Raw genomic sequence first — 20083 nt, forward strand, 5'->3', positions numbered from 1 at the left:
CACTTCAATTTTATTCCACAATTCAGTATCAATACAATTGCGAATGATATGTCTATAGGGTGATTTAAGTTTATCAATAGAACTCTAAGCTGAAAGTTAGCAATGAAATTGTTTCGATTTTCCCCCGGAACAAATTTCGCGCATGGACAAATACAGTGAACACCGTAAATCCGACCTTGCCCTCCACGAGGGAGTTATTTTTGGAAGTTAATTCGAACTTTTCTCTTTGCTCATGTTGTGAAGAATCCAGGCGTGAATGTATTTGTTGATTATATGGGAACCTGACAACAGTCGGTAGATTCTATAACATCCTCGTTATTTGACATGTCGTCAGAAACTGAGGAATAGTGGATGCGAGACGCGTGAAACTGATCGCGTTTGAAGTGAGTGATCTTGCGACGGAGCACAGTTTCGTTACAAATGTCTGAAATTTTATGTGTGCTGTGACTCATATCAGTAGGTCTGTAACATATGTGTCAGTAGGGCTATAGAATATGTGTATTTCAGACATTTGTAACAAACCTCTGTTGATCAGTGCAGTGTAACAGACGATATTTCTGATAAATTGCATGAGCGTTAAAATTGTTTCCATTGCCGGCATTGGTGATTTCAACCTATGTGCATTTTGTACGATATTTCAGACATTGATCTTGTTTTTGTTGTAATAAAAGTGTTGTTTTTTTATTTTTTATTTTGCACATAAATTTACAATGACATTGTTAAATCTCAAAATGCCCAGCGATATTTCAGCAGCCGTCATGTTTATTTATATTGGATATTGACTAATTATTCTAGGTCCGGTCAGTGTTGTATTAATACGCTAAGAATTGTGTCTCGTGGTGCATGGTAATGAAAGTCCCGTCAACGACCCAGCTTTCAAAGAGGCTATATAGTGACAATGCCATGCAAATGTAAATATATATGTGTAGTATGATATAGCCTCCAAGGCCAAACCTTAAATGTAGATGATCATGAAATGTATATATTTGTGTATTGTTTATTTCTTCTGTTATGTGTATAAACATGTGTATGCTGATTTATAATACATATACAACAATGTTGGTCATGTTAACATGGCATACCTATACAGTTAATAAATAGCATTTATTAAACAGTATCCTATTGTTCTGATTGTTTATGAATCTTGAAAAAATGGGGTTGTTTATTTTGTCATTGTCAAAGTAGACAGTGGAATGGTGTTTCTTGTGTACATGATTGAGATTAACTTTATTACATAAAGAACGATAGGTTGTTTTATTGTGTAATGTAATAATATCAGCATTTTATTTACTTGTGTTTATTACACTATATTGAAATGTGACAATCTGTAACAAGAGGCCTAGAGGGCCTGTATCGCTCACCTGAAAATGTTAGTAAAATTGAAGTTGGAAGTTGCTGGTAGTGTACATGTATTGCATGGTTAGTCAGGGGTTATGTTTATATGCAATTGGACAAAATCCTGTCATTCCTACAGGAAAAGAAGGATATTGAAGAATTTGCTATGTTTCCCCTATTGGGCCCCGCCCCTCTGCTCCTAGGGGGGTCAGACCCACCTTTGATAGAAAATCAGGTCACCTTTACCCAATGATGCTTTAGACCAAATATGGACAAAATCCTCTTATTCCTACAGAAGAATTTTTTTCAAGAATTTGCTAAATTACCTCTTTTGGGCACCACCTCTCAGGCCCCAGAGGGGTCAGACACACCATTATACAAAATTTGTTCCCCTTCCCCTAAGGATGCTTCTGACCAAATTTGGTCAAAATACCTTCATCCTAACGAAAGAAAAAATGATATTAAAGCTATTCCTCTATATCCCTTATTTGGCCCTGCCTCTCTGCCCCAAGCGGGGCCAGACACACCGTTTATACAAAATTGGTTCCCCTTCAACCAAGGATACTTCATACCAAATTTGGACAAAATCCTGTCCTTCCTACAGAAGGACAAGGATTTTGAAGAATTTACTAGGTTTTCCCTATTGGGCCCCGCCCCTCTGCTCCCAGGGGGCCACACAAGATGCAAGGATGTTCCAGACTAATTTAGGGTAAAATACTTTAATCTCTATGGTAGAAGAAGGATTTTAAAGGTTTTACCTCTATTTCCATTGTTTGGCACCGCCCCTATGCCCCCACTGTTTATACAAAATTGAGTCTCCTTGGCCTAAGGATGCTCCAGACCAAATTTAGTCAAATTCTACTTAGCCGTTCAGGTCTAGTAGGGTTTTAAACGAAAAGTTGACGGACGGACGACAAACTACGAATGCTGGACGCCGCACCTTCGGACCAGGTGAGCTAAAAATGTAGGAGAAAATCTCCGGACAAAAAATGAAATACTGAAATGAACAAAGGGCAATAACTTTTGCAAAAATTGTCGAATCAAAATTCTTTTAAGGGAGACACAATTTCATATCATGATTCTTTAGCCTACTAAGTTTCAAAGCAATCCGTCAAAAAATGTAGGAGAAGATCTCGGGACAAAAAATCAAATACTGAAATGAACAAAGGGCAATAACTTTTGCAAAAATTGTCGAATCAAAATTCTTTTAAGGGAGACACAACTTCATATCATGATTATTTAACCTACTAAGTTTCAAAGAAATCAGTCAAAACATGTAGGAGAAGATCTCCAGACAAAATGGGCCTGCATCGCTCACCTGGTATAAATCTCACACTTGTAACCTTAAAAGTGATCTAAAATAAAGCTACAGGCAAATAAAATTTCAGTATTTACAATTAAAATTCATTCAAAAGAACCTATTATTTTTTTTTAAAACATTTTACCCCTGTGATTGAAAGTCGAACAAAGTCATTTTGTTGAACAAATTTTATAGCCTTTCATCTCAGGATGCAACTTGCAAAGTATCAACATCCTGGGACCCATGATTATTCAGAAGAGGTTGTTTAAAGATTTTAAACAAATTTGACCCCTGTGACCTTGAATATAAGTCAAAGTCATTCAGTTAACCAAACATTGTAGTCCTTGATCCCAGCATGCTACTGACTAAATATCAACATCCTGAGCCTTTTGGTTATTCAGAACAAGTTGGGTTTTTTTTTTTACATTTTGAACATATCTGCTCCTTGTGACCTTGAATATGATTCAAGGTCATACATTTAAACAAACTTGGTAGCCCTTGATCCTAGTATGCTACTGACTAAATATCATCACCCTGGGCATTTTTGGTTATTTAGAAGAAGTTGTTTAAAGTTTTTAACATATTTGACCCCTGTGACCTTGAATATGGGTGAAGGTCATTCATTTGTACAAACTTTGTAGCCCTTCATCTTAGCATGCTACTGGCCAAATATCATCAACCTGGGCATTTTGGTTATTCAGAAGAAGTTGTTTAAAGGTTTTTTAAGACAATTGACCCCTGTGATCTTGAATATAATTGAAGGTCATTCATTTGAACAAACTTTGTAGCCCTTCACCCAAGCATGCTACTGGCCAAATATCATCTCCCTGGGCAGTTAAAGTTTTTAACATATTTGACCCCTGTGACCTTGAAAATGGGTGAAGGTAATTAATTTTAACAAACTTTGTAGCCCTTCATCCCAGTTTGCTTCTGGCCAAATAACATCACCCTAGGCCTTTTGGTTATTAAGAAGAAGTCGTTTAAAGTAAAATATTGACGCCAGACGACGACGGCATAAGCTCACTTGGCACTTCGTGCCAGGTGAGCTAAAAATTGTTGAATCAAAATTCTTTTACGGACGACCAGATAGACGGACGATGCCATACCATAATACTCTCGTCAAATTTGACGGGCATATAAAAAGTAGTATCTGGTCCTGTTCAATTTTAGCCATAATTTTGAGTGAAATAGTGTTAAAATATTGCAGGGATATTTTTAGGGCAGAAAAATCATAGGCCATTTGCGATATATTCAAGCAAATTTTCTAAGAGTTTGAGTTACCCGGTCATACAACAGTTACTTTTGAAAGTCTTGCAGGAAAAAGTCAAGAAATATATGCACAGAGAAAAGTGGACATCATTACATATATTATGGTCCAGGTGAGCACTGCTTTATAATATAAAGTAATATCATTTATAGTCTATTTGACAAGAACAAAAGATTGGATTAATAATCTGTGACATTTAACTCACTACCGCAGAGGTCAACACTGTACTAAAAGTGACCAGTACTAGATTAGACGAACCTGAAATTTCCCGGAAAACTGTTACGACTTGACAATGTGCCATCTTCAGGTTCCTTCAGGTCATGTTTCTTCAGGAAGTCAGCAAAATAACGGTATTCACTCTCCGGAATAAAGGGACTTAGACCTAAGGGTAAACAAATGTTAAACATGATGACAAAATCCAATTTGTTTTAATGAATACACCCTAATAATAACAGGCACTACTAGACAACTTGATGGAGACAAAATTGTGATAAAATCTCCTAGTCCTAATGATAGAAGGATGATTTCAAAAGTTTTACCTCTATTTCTCCTTTTCGGCTCTGCCCCCAGGGGCTACATCCACATTTTTTTTTACAAAATTGAGTGCCCTTGGTCTAAGGATCCTCCAGCCAAATTGGGATGAAATCCCTAAATCCCTACGCTAGAAGAAGGATTTTAAATGTTTTACCTCTGTTACCCCTATTAGGCCCCATCCAGTGGCCCTAGAGGGGCCACACTCACCTTTAATACAAAATTGAGTCCTCTTGGCCAAGGATGCTTCAGACTCAATTAGGATATAATCCCTTTATCCCCTCGATAGAAGGATTTAAAAGTTTTACCTCTATTTCCCCTATTGTGCCCCTCTCTTTTGGTAGGTGAGCTAAAATTGTACTTTGAGAAAAATTATGTCTGTTTAACTTTCTATGAAATACAACTGAGAAAATATTTTATCGTAGACCGAAACCTTGTTTTGTTATTTTTTGCTGTTCCAAAACCTTGGTACATGTAATTTCTGAAAAATCCATTACTTTAAGCTTCTGATTAAATGTCAAACAAAAGATTACCTCCCAATAGATTCTTGCGTTTTGGACCATATAACTTGAATACCTGGTCACAAAACTCTGGGAATGGCATGTGTGAACTGGAATCATTAAGTGTTTTAAGCAAGCTAGCAAACGTCGTCAGTTCCTCGAGGTTAAACTGATTTGGAAGCTACAAACAAACAAACAAACATATTGATACAATTTATGAGGAAGGGAAACACTCCGAAATTGTCAAATTTTCATATTATTCTTTTATAATTAAATCTTGCTTGTAACAAGCATTTTCATTGGCTTAAATAATTTATGTTATCAGCCCATAACGTAAAAAAATGACGTCACTGTTTGTAACGTCGCTTTTGATTGGCTGATACAGCAGCCCAATAGTTTCTAAAAGAAAAGGGTCCATCAATAAAAGTGGACTTCCACAGGGATTGTGTATAGTAGATTAAATTATAAGGATTAACTTGAATATATTTTTCATGTTATGGACCTATAACACAAAAAACCGGAGTGTACTCTCGCGGTTTATTTAGAGTAAACTCCGTTTTTTGTGTTATATCTCCATAACANCAATATATTTTTCATGTTATTGACCTATAACACACAAAAAACGGAGTGTACTCTCATTTAGAGTACACTCCGTTTTTTGTGTTATATCTCCATAAAATAAAAAATATATTCAAGTTAATCCTTAAATAGTATACAATCTGGAACATTTTATGATCATTTGAGCTTATTTTGTTTATACACACCTCTTCCATATAAACGTTGACTAATTTTGTCCTTGAGCTGGTATCACTATTCCCGGATTCACTCTTTGACCGTGCCATCGGATCCTTACTGTTTGGAGAATAAATTTGGTCTTGTGACGTTGACATACTGTAGACACAACGATCACATTTAATAAACTAACCCTACAATAATGAAGTAAGGTTGCACAAACCGTAAAAACCCGTGTAATTTGCACACCTATGTAATTTGCACAAGTACTTTTTGAGGCTGAAAATCTGAAAAAAAAGCTTCTACTCAAATATTTTGCGCACCAAAATAAATCTGAAAAAAAATGATGTTCATGCTCCGAAAATGGATCTCTGAAAATGAAACAGAACCCGCTTGATATATTTTTTTTAAATATATTTCTTAGGATTTTTGTAATTTGTTTATTATCAGTTAATATTTCTTGTTTACACAGGTACAATGATATGAAAGTGCGCAAACTACACAAGTTTTTATGGTAATTAGATGAAGAAAACTGAAGTACGTAAATATAAGATGTTTTTACCAAAACCAATAGCTCTATTCAAAGTTATAACAACGTACATGCAACCTGTAATTATCAAGTAACGAAGCATACACAGTTTTTTATAAAATGTGTCACTGGAGACTTCTCTGTATATTACACCTGTACACACATATTCCCTCATAATTATCTATAAGACTCAACAAAAGGTTACACGAATAAATTACCACATTAAAATCAACAACCAAATGATAAACATTTCCATCATTCAAAATAATATGCGTATCAAATACTGGATACCGTGTCATACATGAGACAGAATTTATAACAGTGACTTTGTGGATAGCCCTGCTTTGCTGTCTAAGTATGTTGAAGCTGAAAAATGTTAACGGAGTATTCAGAACAATTTTGATGATACTACTTGAAATAGTAGACTCGAAATACTCTGAAATTAATGTTTTCCTAAATTTAGGTCAGAGGTCAAAGTATAGACTGCAGTGACCTAGATCTGATACAAGACACTCTGTCTTTCCTAGATGTATCTAGATACATACCAAATCTGATGATTCTGCATTAAATAGTGACGGAGAAATGCTACAAAAATAAATTCTTCTTAACTGACGTCAGGGCCACAGTGAGATAGGTTTTGTACACAACATCCCAGCTTCCCGACCTGTACTGATTTACTAAGTTTAATGTTCCAATACTAAACAGTACAGGCGAAACTCTCAGAAAATAATTCAGATAGGAGCACAAATACCATACAGGCATACACCATCTATTTACATTTAAGTAGAAACAAATACAAATTAACTTGTATACTTACAATGAAGGCCTTTCACTCGTTGATGAAGTAATGGTGGAATCTGTAAACATAAAACGGTATTCTTTTAATCTGCTCGATGAAGAAGGCATATCAAACTGAACAACAGAAAATATATTGTTGCTTTTGACATTCCTCAATTATTTTTATTTCATGTGTCGATAAAAATTTACGTACATTGACATGTAAGGTTCCCTGTCCCAATGCACTGCCGGTTTTTCTATTTACAGTATAAATCTACCAGCACACTGCTTACTTAGACATCGGCTTTTGTGAACAAAAACGTATGTCTCCCCTTTAACGGTTTAAAACTGAAGGCCTGGACAAGATTTTCCTGAAAACTTTGCACTTATTTGATCTTTGACCTTGAGGTCAAGGTTGCAGTGACTTAACGACAGTTTTATCAGGATATCTTTAACTTAGCACTTATTTGACCTTATCATTAGAGGAACTGCCAACTGCTAAATTATAAAATCCATATAAGTTCTGATCGTAATGGGGACCATTACAGAAGTCCTCAAACTGACCCCATAGTCACAAAAGATGCTTGGATAAAGTTTACAATGCCATCATATACTTGCTAACTAAGTTTAAGATCATAGGAGTGTATTGATAAACGGAAATAGGAAGTGCATCCCTAGTTGAAAATCCAATGTAGGGAGACAGTATCACAATTTCCCCATATTCTGATGTTTAATATTAAACTGATAAATATTGCATGTTTATTATTGACAGAACAGTGTGTTCTCTCAATATTAAAGAATTTCAAAGAAATCCAGGCATTAATTCAGGGTTTTTTATCAATGAGTCACATGTGTCCATTTTTCTGTACTTCAGGAACCCTGCTACCTATTTCACTACTGTGAAGTTTTTCAAGAAAGATAACTCTTTACATGCAATTACTATATGTACATGGTTTTATTATAAAATGTCAATTTTTAAACGTTTATAGATAATTAATTTTACACAATTTCAGCATTTATTAAATTGATATACATTAATGCAATACTTATCTATATCAGTATCATTTTTATTGACATTATTTTGCCTAAAATTGTGTCTTTCATTTTTTTTTCAAAACTCACTCCTTTTTACATAAATTTTCATTTCAAATCCTTTAAATTCTGACAACCTATATTTTTTTGTGGCAGAAAATTTTCCTTACTTCAATGCAATATAACTACAAAATTGGAAGAAATTCTACTGAGAAATGGTGACAATCCTATTACCTTAAGCAAAATTAGAAACAGTGAGGGACCGTTGGCATCACCTTGGCGTACACCTTTAAATGTTCGAAACAATCAGACTTTTTTGGGGGGCAAGGTCACAATGACCTCATGACAGTGCACTGCACATCCTCTGTAGGTGATGCCGGTATACTGATATCTTTAACAGTTTAAAAGTTATGGCCTGAACAAGATCATATAAGAAGAACCAGAACCAGAAGAAACAGTACTAAAACAAAATGTCTCCCTTCATTTGAAGGAGAGATATAATAACGGTAAATTAAAAGTCAGAGTTTTTAATAAAACATTATGTACCAAGACAACTAAGTAGATACAACATATGTTTATAATGCCCAATTAGTTATTGTGACATATATATCTAAGATGAAAAATGTATCTAACTTTACAACCTGAACAAAAGAGCTACTACCTTGGTATGTGAATATAGAGGATCTTACATGAGTTTCCATTTCATATGAGATTTATGGAACGAGTCTAAGAATTTTTCAAATTAGCGAGCTAAAATGAAACATTCATGACGAGTTTCATAAACATATGAAATGAAAACGAGTGTAGGATCATTTTTTATCACATACATGAACCGGGTAATCAAGATCTGTGGCATTTATTTGTGTAAAACCACATTTTTTCATGCAACCTTGAAATGTAAAAAGCCGCCATTTTGACTCCAGTGCGTAAGTATGTGACGTCATGTACTTGTCATAGGCGTGACGTAACAATTGAGACAATTGAAACTTACAACCAATCACTGGGCTGATAGGTCATATTACATGGCTTAATATTAACTGGATAACACAGTACATTATGTGATAAAAGGAATTATCCTCTGCCATCTTGTATATTATACCTAATTATAAACCATGAGCTATGTATTTGCATAACCTATATGTTGTATAGCATTCGGAAAATAAAATGTGAAGTTGAAAAAGTCCAGAAGAAGCCTATTTTTATTATCACCTGTCACCCAATAATGAAACCAAACCAATTATCAATGGATCTGCCAGTACCTGTGGAGTGGACGGACTTTACTTCAATAGCCTGCTCCAACAACTGTATGGTAAATTCTATGTAAACCATCTGGAAACATTTCTCAACCAAGGCGCAAATATCCTGGGCCTGACCCTGAAAAATAAGTTAAAAAATATGGTATCACACGTAAGACTCATTCTTTTCTGCTCTTTAACATCAAAAGTATAAGCAATAACACTTAAAACAATCAGAAAAAAATATACTTCATAAACCCTAACCCTAACTATAATCACGTTCTGCCTTAAATATAACACCATGAATGCAATAGCAAATACATATGGATATGCAGTGTGTACACTACCAGTTTGAGGAGTGAATTTTCTAAAAGTGTTCAACCTTACCAGAAGTTAAATGGATATGGCTTGTGCTGGGGCAGATATGGCTTGTGCTGGACAGATATGGTGGATGCTGGACAGATATGGTGCAAGCTGGGCAGATATAGCTTGTTCTGTGCTGATATGGAGGGTGCTTGGCTGAAATGGAGGGTGCTGGGCAGATATGGTGGATGCAGGACAGATATGGTGGGTGCAAGGCAGATATGGTGGGTGCTGGGCTTATATGATTGGTGCTAGGCAGATATGTCTTGTGCTGGGCTGATATCGTGGGTGCTGGGCAGATATGGTGGGTGCTGGGCAGATATGGTTGGTGATGGGCTGATATGGTGGATGCTGGACAAATATGGTGGGTGCTGGGCAGATATGGTGGGTGCTGGGCAGATATGATGAGTACTGGGCAGATATGATGAGTGCTGGGCAGATATGATGGGTGCTGGGCTGAAATGGTGGGTGCTAGGCAGATATGGTGGGTGCTGGGCAGATATGGTGGGGGCTGGGCAGATATGGTGGGTGCTGGGCAGATATGGTGGGTGCTGGGCAGATATGATGAGTGCTGGGCAGATATGGTGGGTACTGGGCTGAAATGGTGGGTGCTAGGCAGATATGGTGGGTGCTAGGCAGATATGGGGGTGCTGGGCAGATATGGTGGGTGCTGGGCTGATATGTTTGGTGCTGGGCAGATATGGTGGGTGCTAGGCAGATATGGTGGGTGCAAGGCAGATATGGTGGGTGCTAGGCAGATATGGTGGGGGCTGGGCAGATATGGTGGGTGCTAGGCAGATATGGTGGGTGCTAGGCAGATATGGTGGGTGGGTGCTAGGCAGATATGGTGGGTGCTGGGGAAAAATAAGAAAAAAACTTCTTTCTAGATTCTACACTCCTTACCTGATTAGCACAATACATCACAGCAAGATCACAATTATCTGGATTTCCTGTAATTGACAAATCACGATTTTATTAATGATGGCATTTGAAATGTATATAAAACCATGTGGAAGATATTTCAAAATAAGAAACTAAAAAAAGACAACTTTTTTAAATGTGTCAATGTTTTTTGTAAACCAAACAGTATGGGACAAAACAACACTGAATGATGGTAAACATAATTCAGTAGAGACTGTCTAGAAAGACCACTCCCCTTTAACTGTCTAGAAAGGCCACTCCCTTTTAACTGTCTAGAAAGACCATTCCGTTTTAACTGTCTAGAAAGACCACTCCCCTTTAACTGTCTAGAAAGACCACTCCCCTTTACCTGTATAGACAGGCCATTTTATTTTACTTGTGCAGACAAGCCACTCCCATTTTACTGTCATGATAGACCAATCCCTTTTATCTCCACATCCTTTTAACTGATCAGAATGACCATTATCTTTTATTGTCTAGAAAGACCATTCCATTTTACCTGTCTAGAAAGACCACTCTATTTTAACTGTCTAGAAACACTACTTTTTTTTACTATATTAATACTTTCTTTTTAACTAACAAGAAATACACCCCCTTTTTATTATCTAGAAAGACCACTCCCTTTTCCCTGTCTAGAAAGACCACACCCCAATTTTTCCTGTCTAAAAAGACCATTCCCATTTATCTGTCTAGAAAGATCATTCCAATTTTATTGTCTAGAAAGACCACCGCCCATTTCGACTGACCAGAGTGACCACTTCATTTTACCTGTCCAGGAAGACCATTCCCTTTTTACTGTTTAGAAAGGCCACTCCTTTTACCTGTCTATAAAGACCACCACCCATTTTACCTGTCTATAAAGACTATTTCCCTTTACCTATTTAGAAAGGCAACTCCCTTTTCCTTGTCTAGAAAGATATCTCTCTTTTTACTGTCAAGAAAGACCACCACTCATTTTACCTGTCTACAAAGACCACTCACATTTTAACTTACCAGAGTGACCACTACATTTTACCAGTCCAGAAAGATCATTCCCTTTTACCTGTCTAGAAAGACCACCCATTTAACTATAATCGTGATCTCTCAACACAGATAACCTCTCAACAGGTTAAATTTGTTACATGGCTCCGCCTGAACATCTGAATGTGCCACGGTCAGGGTCACGTTCAAGTGACCTTTACATGAACCAATCAGAGGTGCGCTGGCAAAAGTTTGCCAGCAAATCGGAATATCATGGTTGATAGATAAATAGCGAGGGGTATCGAACAGATTAGTTTTCTAAAACAAATATGGCGGCGGGATCTGATGTTTCTTCGACGCCAAGGAAAACGTACCCATTGGGTAATAATTGCATAGGCAACACCACCATACAGTCCATCTTCTCTAATGAAGCTTCGATTTTTTTTCTGTTCGGGTTTCAGACGATCAATCTCAAATACCTTCAGAACTTTCGCATCATTCTCATCAATGTCCGACATATTTGTTACATCTCAGAGCGCCCTTTTGAAAGAGGGTCTCTGATTGGTCAAAATTTAATGAGTATTTATAAATATGAAGGTCACCTGAACGTGACCCTGACCGTGGCACGCTCAGATGTTCAGGCGTAGTACGAAGTTAACGAAGTCAAGTAACATATGATTTTAATCAGATTGAAATTCAATGTGCGACTATGGTCTTTAAAAACAATAGGTCTCCCATTAGAATGGTCTAGCTTTCCAGTCAGAGAGCTAACATGGCTTATATGGCCCAGTGAACTATATGAACTGTTAATATAAATTTACAAGATGTATGTGTATAATTAATACATAAGACTTACTCGATCAGGCCAGGTGAGTAATCAACTTAATATTGAAATGATTTTAAATATTTACATATTCAGTATATAAAATAATGTTTGAATGTGTTCTCACCAACTAGTTCAAAAACAGGAATGAAATAGCTTCAATTTTCCTATAACATAATGATATTCAAGGGGTGCAGAGAGCGAAAGTGAGCAGAGTATCGGGGATCGCTTATGGTTGCCAGTGTCACGATCGCATGTATTGTCTCGTGGTGTTTATGTTGATCGTATGTAGATATATATATTTGTGAATGTCCAGTGTTATTGTTATTACGAATCACGTGGTCAGTTGACGGATGTTACGGTAAGTAAATAGGTAGGGAGCGGAAGTGCACGAGCTCAGGACACAGGTAAACATGTGTGGACGCGCCATAGCCACCTGTCGTGGGTTTTAGTACTCACAGCGGCCTACCTCAGTAGTTACAGGCACAGGTTACAGACTGTGGTAAGTAATATTAGTATTAAGCTTTATGTAACTCTATTTTTCCATCTTTATGTCCTAATATTGTCCGATTAACGTCTATTGAGCCGTATAGGATAGTGCGGTCCGGTCATGCGTGACGCTTGGGTAGTGAGCGATTACCACAGTACAGCACGTGCATGTAGGCTAAATTGTATGAATATGTTTTTAGAGATACTTTATGGGTTTATAAGTATGTATATCTCGATGCATAGTTATGTACGAATGTAATAGTGTTGTAATGTTGATGATATGTATTGGAATAGTGATAAACCGTTATGTATAGGTGAGGTCTCGATAGAGTGTAAAAAGTATGGAAGCCGCGTGGTGCCATACTCGACTGTGTACTTGGAACTATGTATTGCCGGACCGGAATTAGGTTTAATTGTTATAATAGTTATTATAGTATATCACTTAACTGTTTCCATTACTAGATATCATAGAGTCTCACGTCAGTGTTAAGATTGTCGAATATGATTGTGTCATTATATAATTGTCATGTTGATATTTTGTGAGGAATCCATTGCTTGAATGGTGAAGTATGCAAGATTGTAATGGCTGTTTTGGGTATTGTTTAAGCTTTCCTGAGGAGGATTACGACCACATCTGGACATTGCAGTGGATACATGCGAACGGGGCATCAGGACCTTCCCATGCAAAGGGTCAAGGTCAGCCACAGGTCATCCACAGCGGGCAAGTCATGGTCACTGAAGGGGTCAGCCAGAGCTGTACAGATAGGGAACTCTTAGTGGACACTATTTGTGTAACTTACTAGTTTATTTTGTTCATTTCTAATTATCTCTACCGACGCTCGTCCCGCGTTACAGCCAGGATAATCAAGTTTATGTCACAAAAGCAATAATGTCAAAATCAGGAAACACACATCAATGACTCTTTAGAGTCAAACAAATGGACACATAAACATTGAGGTAAGAAAATTCTCCAGATTCCAGCACTTACCATGTTTGATAGACAATATATGTACACGGTCATCTTGTATGTAACAGATGGCAGCTATTTCATGAATCGGTAACCGAAGTATCACCTACGAAATATTTCAAATGTATTTATTTGAATTCAATTTTACATCTTGATTATACAGTATGAATAATCAATATGACACACTGAAAAACAATGAAGTATCATGTCCCCTAAAAACATTTATAAATTTTGCTGCAAAGTTTAATAAATAAAGTTACTTCACTCTACAATTTCAATTATGCTTGCTAATGTTATTAAGCAGTTTTAAAAATATTTTTGGAAATTTGTTAGAATCGTTTACAACTTTATAATAAGTTATTTATTTTCAATCACACAGATCACATTTGCTATAATATATTTTCAGACTTAACAATATACAGGACAGTTCTTACAACTTTTCATTTAAAATATTACTTGGTGTTTAACGGTTTTAGTCGACACGCTGGCAAACATGACATTGTAAAGACAATTATTGTGACTGTGAGGGACGGACGGAAAACACATTCACCTCATTGCCGGCTTTCTTCAGCAGCTTGATGTTGCTCTTACTGAGACTGAGAATGACCTCCACCTCAAACTTGGCCTGTAGGGGGATCCTCCCTTGTTTCTACAACACATTTCAACAAATAGTGTTAGTGGACTCCCAATGCCAAAAAGCTTTGGGTTTTTTTTAAGTACAAAAATTGGACACACCAGATCAAAGTCGGAAACCTCAAGTTCTAAACCACAGATGTTAACCAAGTGACAATTTATGTATTGGGGAAAGCTTAACTATCATACGGTGTTATGTATTAGATGATAATTAATACAGTCAAACTTTGTTACATCAAACTCTAATAACTGTAAGACCCGATTTAACTCAAAAGTATTTCTTTGGTCCCGGCCAAAACCGTTCTTTATCTTAGTAAAAACTCGATAAATTCAGATTATATCCCGATGTGAAATCTTGATTCCAACAGTATAAATCCTTCATCAAAGTATTGCTTATCTAAAAGATTTTTATTAATATGCACCTGTCAATCTTATAATCTTAAATACATATTAGACATAACGCTACGGTAGTTCGCCATTCAATGTTTCTGAACATATTCTTATTGAGCAGTTTACATTCGGTAATAATTATTTTCTATTATCAACTTATGACAGTAAAATATGTTTGACTGTTCATAAACAGTTATCAGTACTTACTGCAAGCTAATGAAACAATTCATTTACATCTAAGCTGACAATTTTTCCACAATACCATCGACTTCGAGATAACAAGGTTCAACTGTATGCATGTATCAAAGAGTACTGAAATATCATTCCGTATTTATGATGCCTTTCAGTTTGAGATGAAAGCTGCATGTGGAAAAAAGAAAGGGATTTAGGAAAAAATTCTGTCATATATATCTGTCATTATTAATTAACAAAGTATACATGGCGTAGATTGAAGAAGAAAATGAGACTGGCCAAAGTAATTGTAGCCTAGTTAATCCAGCCGACACTTCTGTGGGTGTCCCACTATCAAGCCACTGTTTTAGGGGCCACGTCAGTTGGTCCTTTTCTGTACAAAAACATCAGTACTCCAGCAATTTTACAATCAAACTATAGCTACTTTACCTGGATAGGAATGTGATTGGACAATCTACAGGGAATGACAGTGGATGAAGTATCTACTGAGAATACAAATGGATTATCTACTGGGAATGAGAATGACTGGATTATCTACTGGGAATAGGAAGGTAGATGGAATTTCTGTTGGGAAGGAATGTGTAACGATTATCTACTGAGAATGCAGATGGATTATCTACTAGGAGTGTAGATGCAATATCTACTGGGAATGAGAATGACTGGATTATCTACTGGGAATGGGGAGGTAGATGGAATTTCTGTTGGGAAGGAATGTGGAAAGATTATCTACTGAGAATGCAGATGGATTATCTACTAGGAGTGTAGATGCAATATCTACTGGGAGTGAGAATGACTGGATTATCTACTTTGAATGAAGGAGGATGGATTATGTACAGGAAATGAATGTAAATGGATTATCTACTGGGAATGCAGTTGGATCATCTACTGGGAATGAGAATGACTGGATTATCTACTGGGAATGAAGGGTAGATGGATTATCTGTTGGGAAGGACTGTGGAAGGCTTATCTACTCGGACTGAAGGTTGATTGATTATCTACTGGGAACAAAGGTGACTGGACAATCTCATGCATCATTACCAAGTACACTTGTATTACCTTTCCGCTATCAATTATCCTCAGCACTTCTGTCCTGTTCGTGACATCTACCTCCATGGGAACTCCAGGTATCACCCCCGCAAACTGTTAAGAAGCAACTATTCTGTCACTGTGTGCTTAGTGTGGATTTTGTGTTATCACCAAATCCAGACACTCAGATCACACATTAATCCAAACTGGTTTATTTTATTATGATTTTGATAAGTTAGCTCAAACGCACTTTTAATCCTGATTTTGTTCAAAGTTCCATCAAACTCAAGATAGACGTGGTTCAACTGCAAATGCTGTACAACAAAATGTTTGTTATGTGTAACTATAAAAGTGAAAGCAAACACAGGAGACATTTTCAATAACAGAAAAATATCATGTTATTTAAAATATCAAATGTTCAGCAACACTGGTAAAATAAATTTGATGATCAATACGACAAAAACTGGTAGAAGATCTGTAAGGAGATTGTTTTTCGAAGACTCTGCATCCCCACAACAACTAAATGTGAAGTAAAAACTAAATACATTGGGCCACTTAAAAGTGTCATCTCATTTCATAACCAACTGGCATGAAATGTACAGTCAAAACATTATCATTTATAAAATAGAGGTAGCAGATGAAAATGAAAAGATATAGGTTCCAAATGATACATTGGGGGCAACAAGTCAACTTTGGTCTCTTTTGAATTTCCAATAAAATGAGTTCACAGAAGAAACCAAGGATTCACAACCTTAATTCAATCACAGGTACCAGTCTCGTCTGTCAATACAACTATAGGTAATAATTTAGGTGTATTGACAGACGGGGCTATAGCTAGTACCTGTGATTCAATATTATAATTTGCCAGTTAATTATTATCAACTTGCAAGTAAATGGATACAACATTTTGTATACCGATGCCCTTATCTTTAAGGGACTCTAAAAGTAAAAAAGTAAATATATCATACCCGCACAACAAATTCCTTATAGTCATTCTGTGTAAACACGGCTGAAGATGTCGGGTAGTCAGGTGGGTTTATGGACTGACTTGCTGCTCGTCTACTTGGGTCCTGTAGAGATGATCGAATTTCCCGAGGTCTTGCTCCAGGTCCAAACCTATCACTTTTCTGAAACATCATGATCACCGAATGTAGTCAATTCACAATAAACTATTTAACGTGATCAAAAATATCCTTCTATCCTTCAAATAAAAAGGTCTGAAATCCTTTACTGTACAGTACAGTAAAGGATTTCAGACCTTTTTATTTGAAGGTGTTTTTTTTTTCCTTCCTATTTATTGACATTTTATTGATGATAAAACCAGTTCAATATGTATTGACTCGGTTATAACGGAAACAAAAAACGATAAACACATAAACTGATACAGTATATTGTATCTATAATTGTAGAACGGATCTAAAAAGTGTTAATATGAAAAGTTCAAACCTTTCTTTTCTTCGTTACCTCATCCATTGGAAACCAATCGCCAGTGTCCATCTGGATGTAATAAAATGTCACTAATACAACCCCATTAGCCAAAAATTACAAACAGTTTTCGGTAACGTCGTGTTTGTCAACATTCCGCAGCCATTTTATTTTCCTGTTTAAATCTCTATCGCTTAGACGCTTCTTCCTAAATTGTACAGTTACTTCCCCTATACCATCAACAAATGTAAAATGTGCATGTTCGTTATGCAGGCCTTAAGCTTGCAAGGCTTTGTCAAGGCTCGCCTGAAAGCAGCGTCAAATTACTAGGTCCGACATTATTTCATAAACGAACAACTCTGGTCAAACCGCTGCAACCATTTTAATCGCGATTTTTCATAGGCAATATTTTACTACCATAAATAGATATATTATTTGGTAATAATTAATTATTTTGAATAAAAAAATATTCTAGAATCCAAGGAGAACTGAATTCTACATAAACACCACAAGTGAATGAAATGCACACGCATTTATTTATTTATTATGGAGGCACGTGTAGTTCAAAAACTTAATATGCTAAAAGTTAATTTAGTGAAACAACTTAAACTGAACCATGTCTTAAATATTTGCCACAATAAATTCTGTCCTATCTTAAAAAAAATCTTTCCGTGAAAAATTAATTACATTTTACAAGATCGACTTTAATGAACTTTAATTAAAACCAAACGCGTACGTGACAGGACAAGAATTCTCAACTTTCTCCCACAGTGCATCAAAAGACTGGAATCATCTTCCTAGTGACCTAAAGCATTAACTAATATCAACCATTTCAAATTTAAGGATAAAAAAGCACTACTTGAAAATTAAGTGTTCGTATATCAGTGGTAATTTGCATAAAAGCAAGGAATGCGTGAAAAAAACTCAGGTTTAAGTTCATATTCCAAAAACATGCTCTCCTAGACCAATTAAAAAGAGAATGGGCAAAATGGCATCACCTTTTTGAAAATACCAGATCCTGACATTTGGACCAACTTGCCATACTTGTTACATTGAGTAAATATATACTATTGATTTAGCTAACACTCACCACAGCTCACAGAATTTCAGATTAAAAAATAAATTTTAAATAATTCTACCGTTATTTTCTGATTTTTGTATGATAATGTATTGATATGTGTATCTATTTGTCTGTTTTATGTCATTTATAAATTGTGTATTAATGTGAAAATTTGAAAAATAAAACATAAAAATCCTCTCAGCTTTTCCACACTCGATAAAGATGCTACAATTATCATGTGTGCCTTCTCCGAGTTAATTTTATCAGGACATCCGTTGTTGATATATATGCTAACTTGAGTCGGGATAACGGTTAAAATTGTCATTAAGAAATCAATGCCGATCAATGAACAAAACCTTTCGAAATATGGTCTATCATAATTATAATATTATCCATATCCAGCCAAGTTTTGTCGGTTCTGTTAGCTGGATTACTGAATAGTTCCCGTCTGGGACTTGTCCGTTTATGTCGACACCCACAGGGACCTGAGAGTTTGTTACAGCTAAATTTGGACCTAAACTAAAGGCATTCAGAGTAATTTAACATGTTTTAGGGGTTTAGATCGACTTTCGGGAGAAATGACACCCCCAATGTTCATTTAGATGATTGGGGGGGTCATTTCTACCGAAAGCCGATCTAAACCCCTAAAACATGTTAAATTACTCTGAACACCTTAGTTTAGGTCCAAATATAGCTGTAAGAAATGCTCAGGTCCCTGTGTCGACAACCTGCTTTGTCTACTTCTAATGTAAATGTACGTTAACATTCACGGGGAAATGCAGGCTAACTTTTTGTCAAGACACGTCAGATCACTAGGCCTGTTCCTAATTCATTCACGAACAACTATAGTCCAACCGTAGAAGTTACAGAATGTCACTTGACATTAGCTTGTATTCTCACTGATTTAAACTAAGAAGAAAAAAAGAAAAAAAAACGAACTTTCGATTTTTAAAAACAGAAATAGCGCGCAGGTAGAACAGAAGACTGAATCTACATTATATTCCTCTGCATTGTGTGATATTACATATTGATTTATTCCTGATTTAGTTCGTTCAGACACCATTGTCTCCGGTAAAACCAGTGAAGCGCTGTTGAACGTTGGCTGTGTTTTGGAAGGTTGTATTAATAATGGTTCCACCACGTGTCGGGGACCACTACCGAACCGGAACCACGTGTGTCCTGGGTCCATGCAAGATAAGAATAGTTTGTATCCTTTGTCTCTTGGATTTTAAATCGATGACGTTTTTCGGGTCACACTTCCACACCGGAAAGAATATTGCTTGTGTAAATAGGTCTATGGAAGGTTGGAACAGGCTGTGCAAATTTTGAGATGTATTATCAAACAAATACTCAAATGAACAAAGAAAATGCACCAGAAATGCATAGAGAAACAAACCGTTGACAACGTGAAATCAATGTAGTATTATAACAAATAAAGCGAGTTATATAAGTGTTATAAATATGTTCTATCGTACTTAAGCTGACTATTCGATCACATTTATAACTAACTATCGCGACATAAAAAATAATATTGAAAAATTAAACCCCTTAAGTTCGACGATTAAGAAATTGGTCTAGGAAAGTTCGGCGATTAAG

The 20083-nt window shown here is 36.2% G+C and overlaps 1 protein-coding gene across 3 annotated transcripts in view; it reads right to left on the minus strand.

Moving 5' to 3' along the window:
- Window positions 1-17599, minus strand: part of LOC110456063 (cerebral cavernous malformations protein 2 homolog) — a 26803-nt gene extending 9204 nt beyond the window's left edge. Inside the window, exons 1-11 of one of the 3 annotated variants that reach the window (XM_021506600.1) lie at window positions 17467-17599; window positions 16971-17129; window positions 16033-16116; window positions 14312-14410; window positions 13783-13867; window positions 10505-10551; window positions 9263-9377; window positions 7012-7051; window positions 5698-5824; window positions 4967-5114; window positions 4161-4284 (exon numbers count right to left, since the gene is read on the minus strand). In XM_021506600.1, the coding sequence (XP_021362275.1) occupies window positions 4161-4284; window positions 4967-5114; window positions 5698-5824; window positions 7012-7051; window positions 9263-9377; window positions 10505-10551; window positions 13783-13867; window positions 14312-14410; window positions 16033-16116; window positions 16971-17129; window positions 17467-17499 (1061 nt within the window). In that variant the 5' untranslated portion in view covers window positions 17500-17599. Of the gene's footprint in view, window positions 1-4160; window positions 4285-4966; window positions 5115-5697; window positions 5825-7011; window positions 7052-9262; window positions 9378-10504; window positions 10552-13782; window positions 13868-14311; window positions 14411-16032; window positions 16117-16970; window positions 17130-17448 lie in introns of all 3 variants that reach the window. The other 2 variants (XM_021506601.1, XM_021506599.1) reach the window with 2 other exon arrangements.
- Between the last annotated feature and the right edge of the window lie 2484 nt (window positions 17600-20083).

Source organism: Mizuhopecten yessoensis, unplaced genomic scaffold, assembly GCF_002113885.1.
Source record: "Mizuhopecten yessoensis strain PY_sf001 unplaced genomic scaffold, ASM211388v2 scaffold8497, whole genome shotgun sequence".
NCBI classification, from domain to species: Eukaryota; Metazoa; Mollusca; class Bivalvia; order Pectinida; family Pectinidae; genus Mizuhopecten; species Mizuhopecten yessoensis.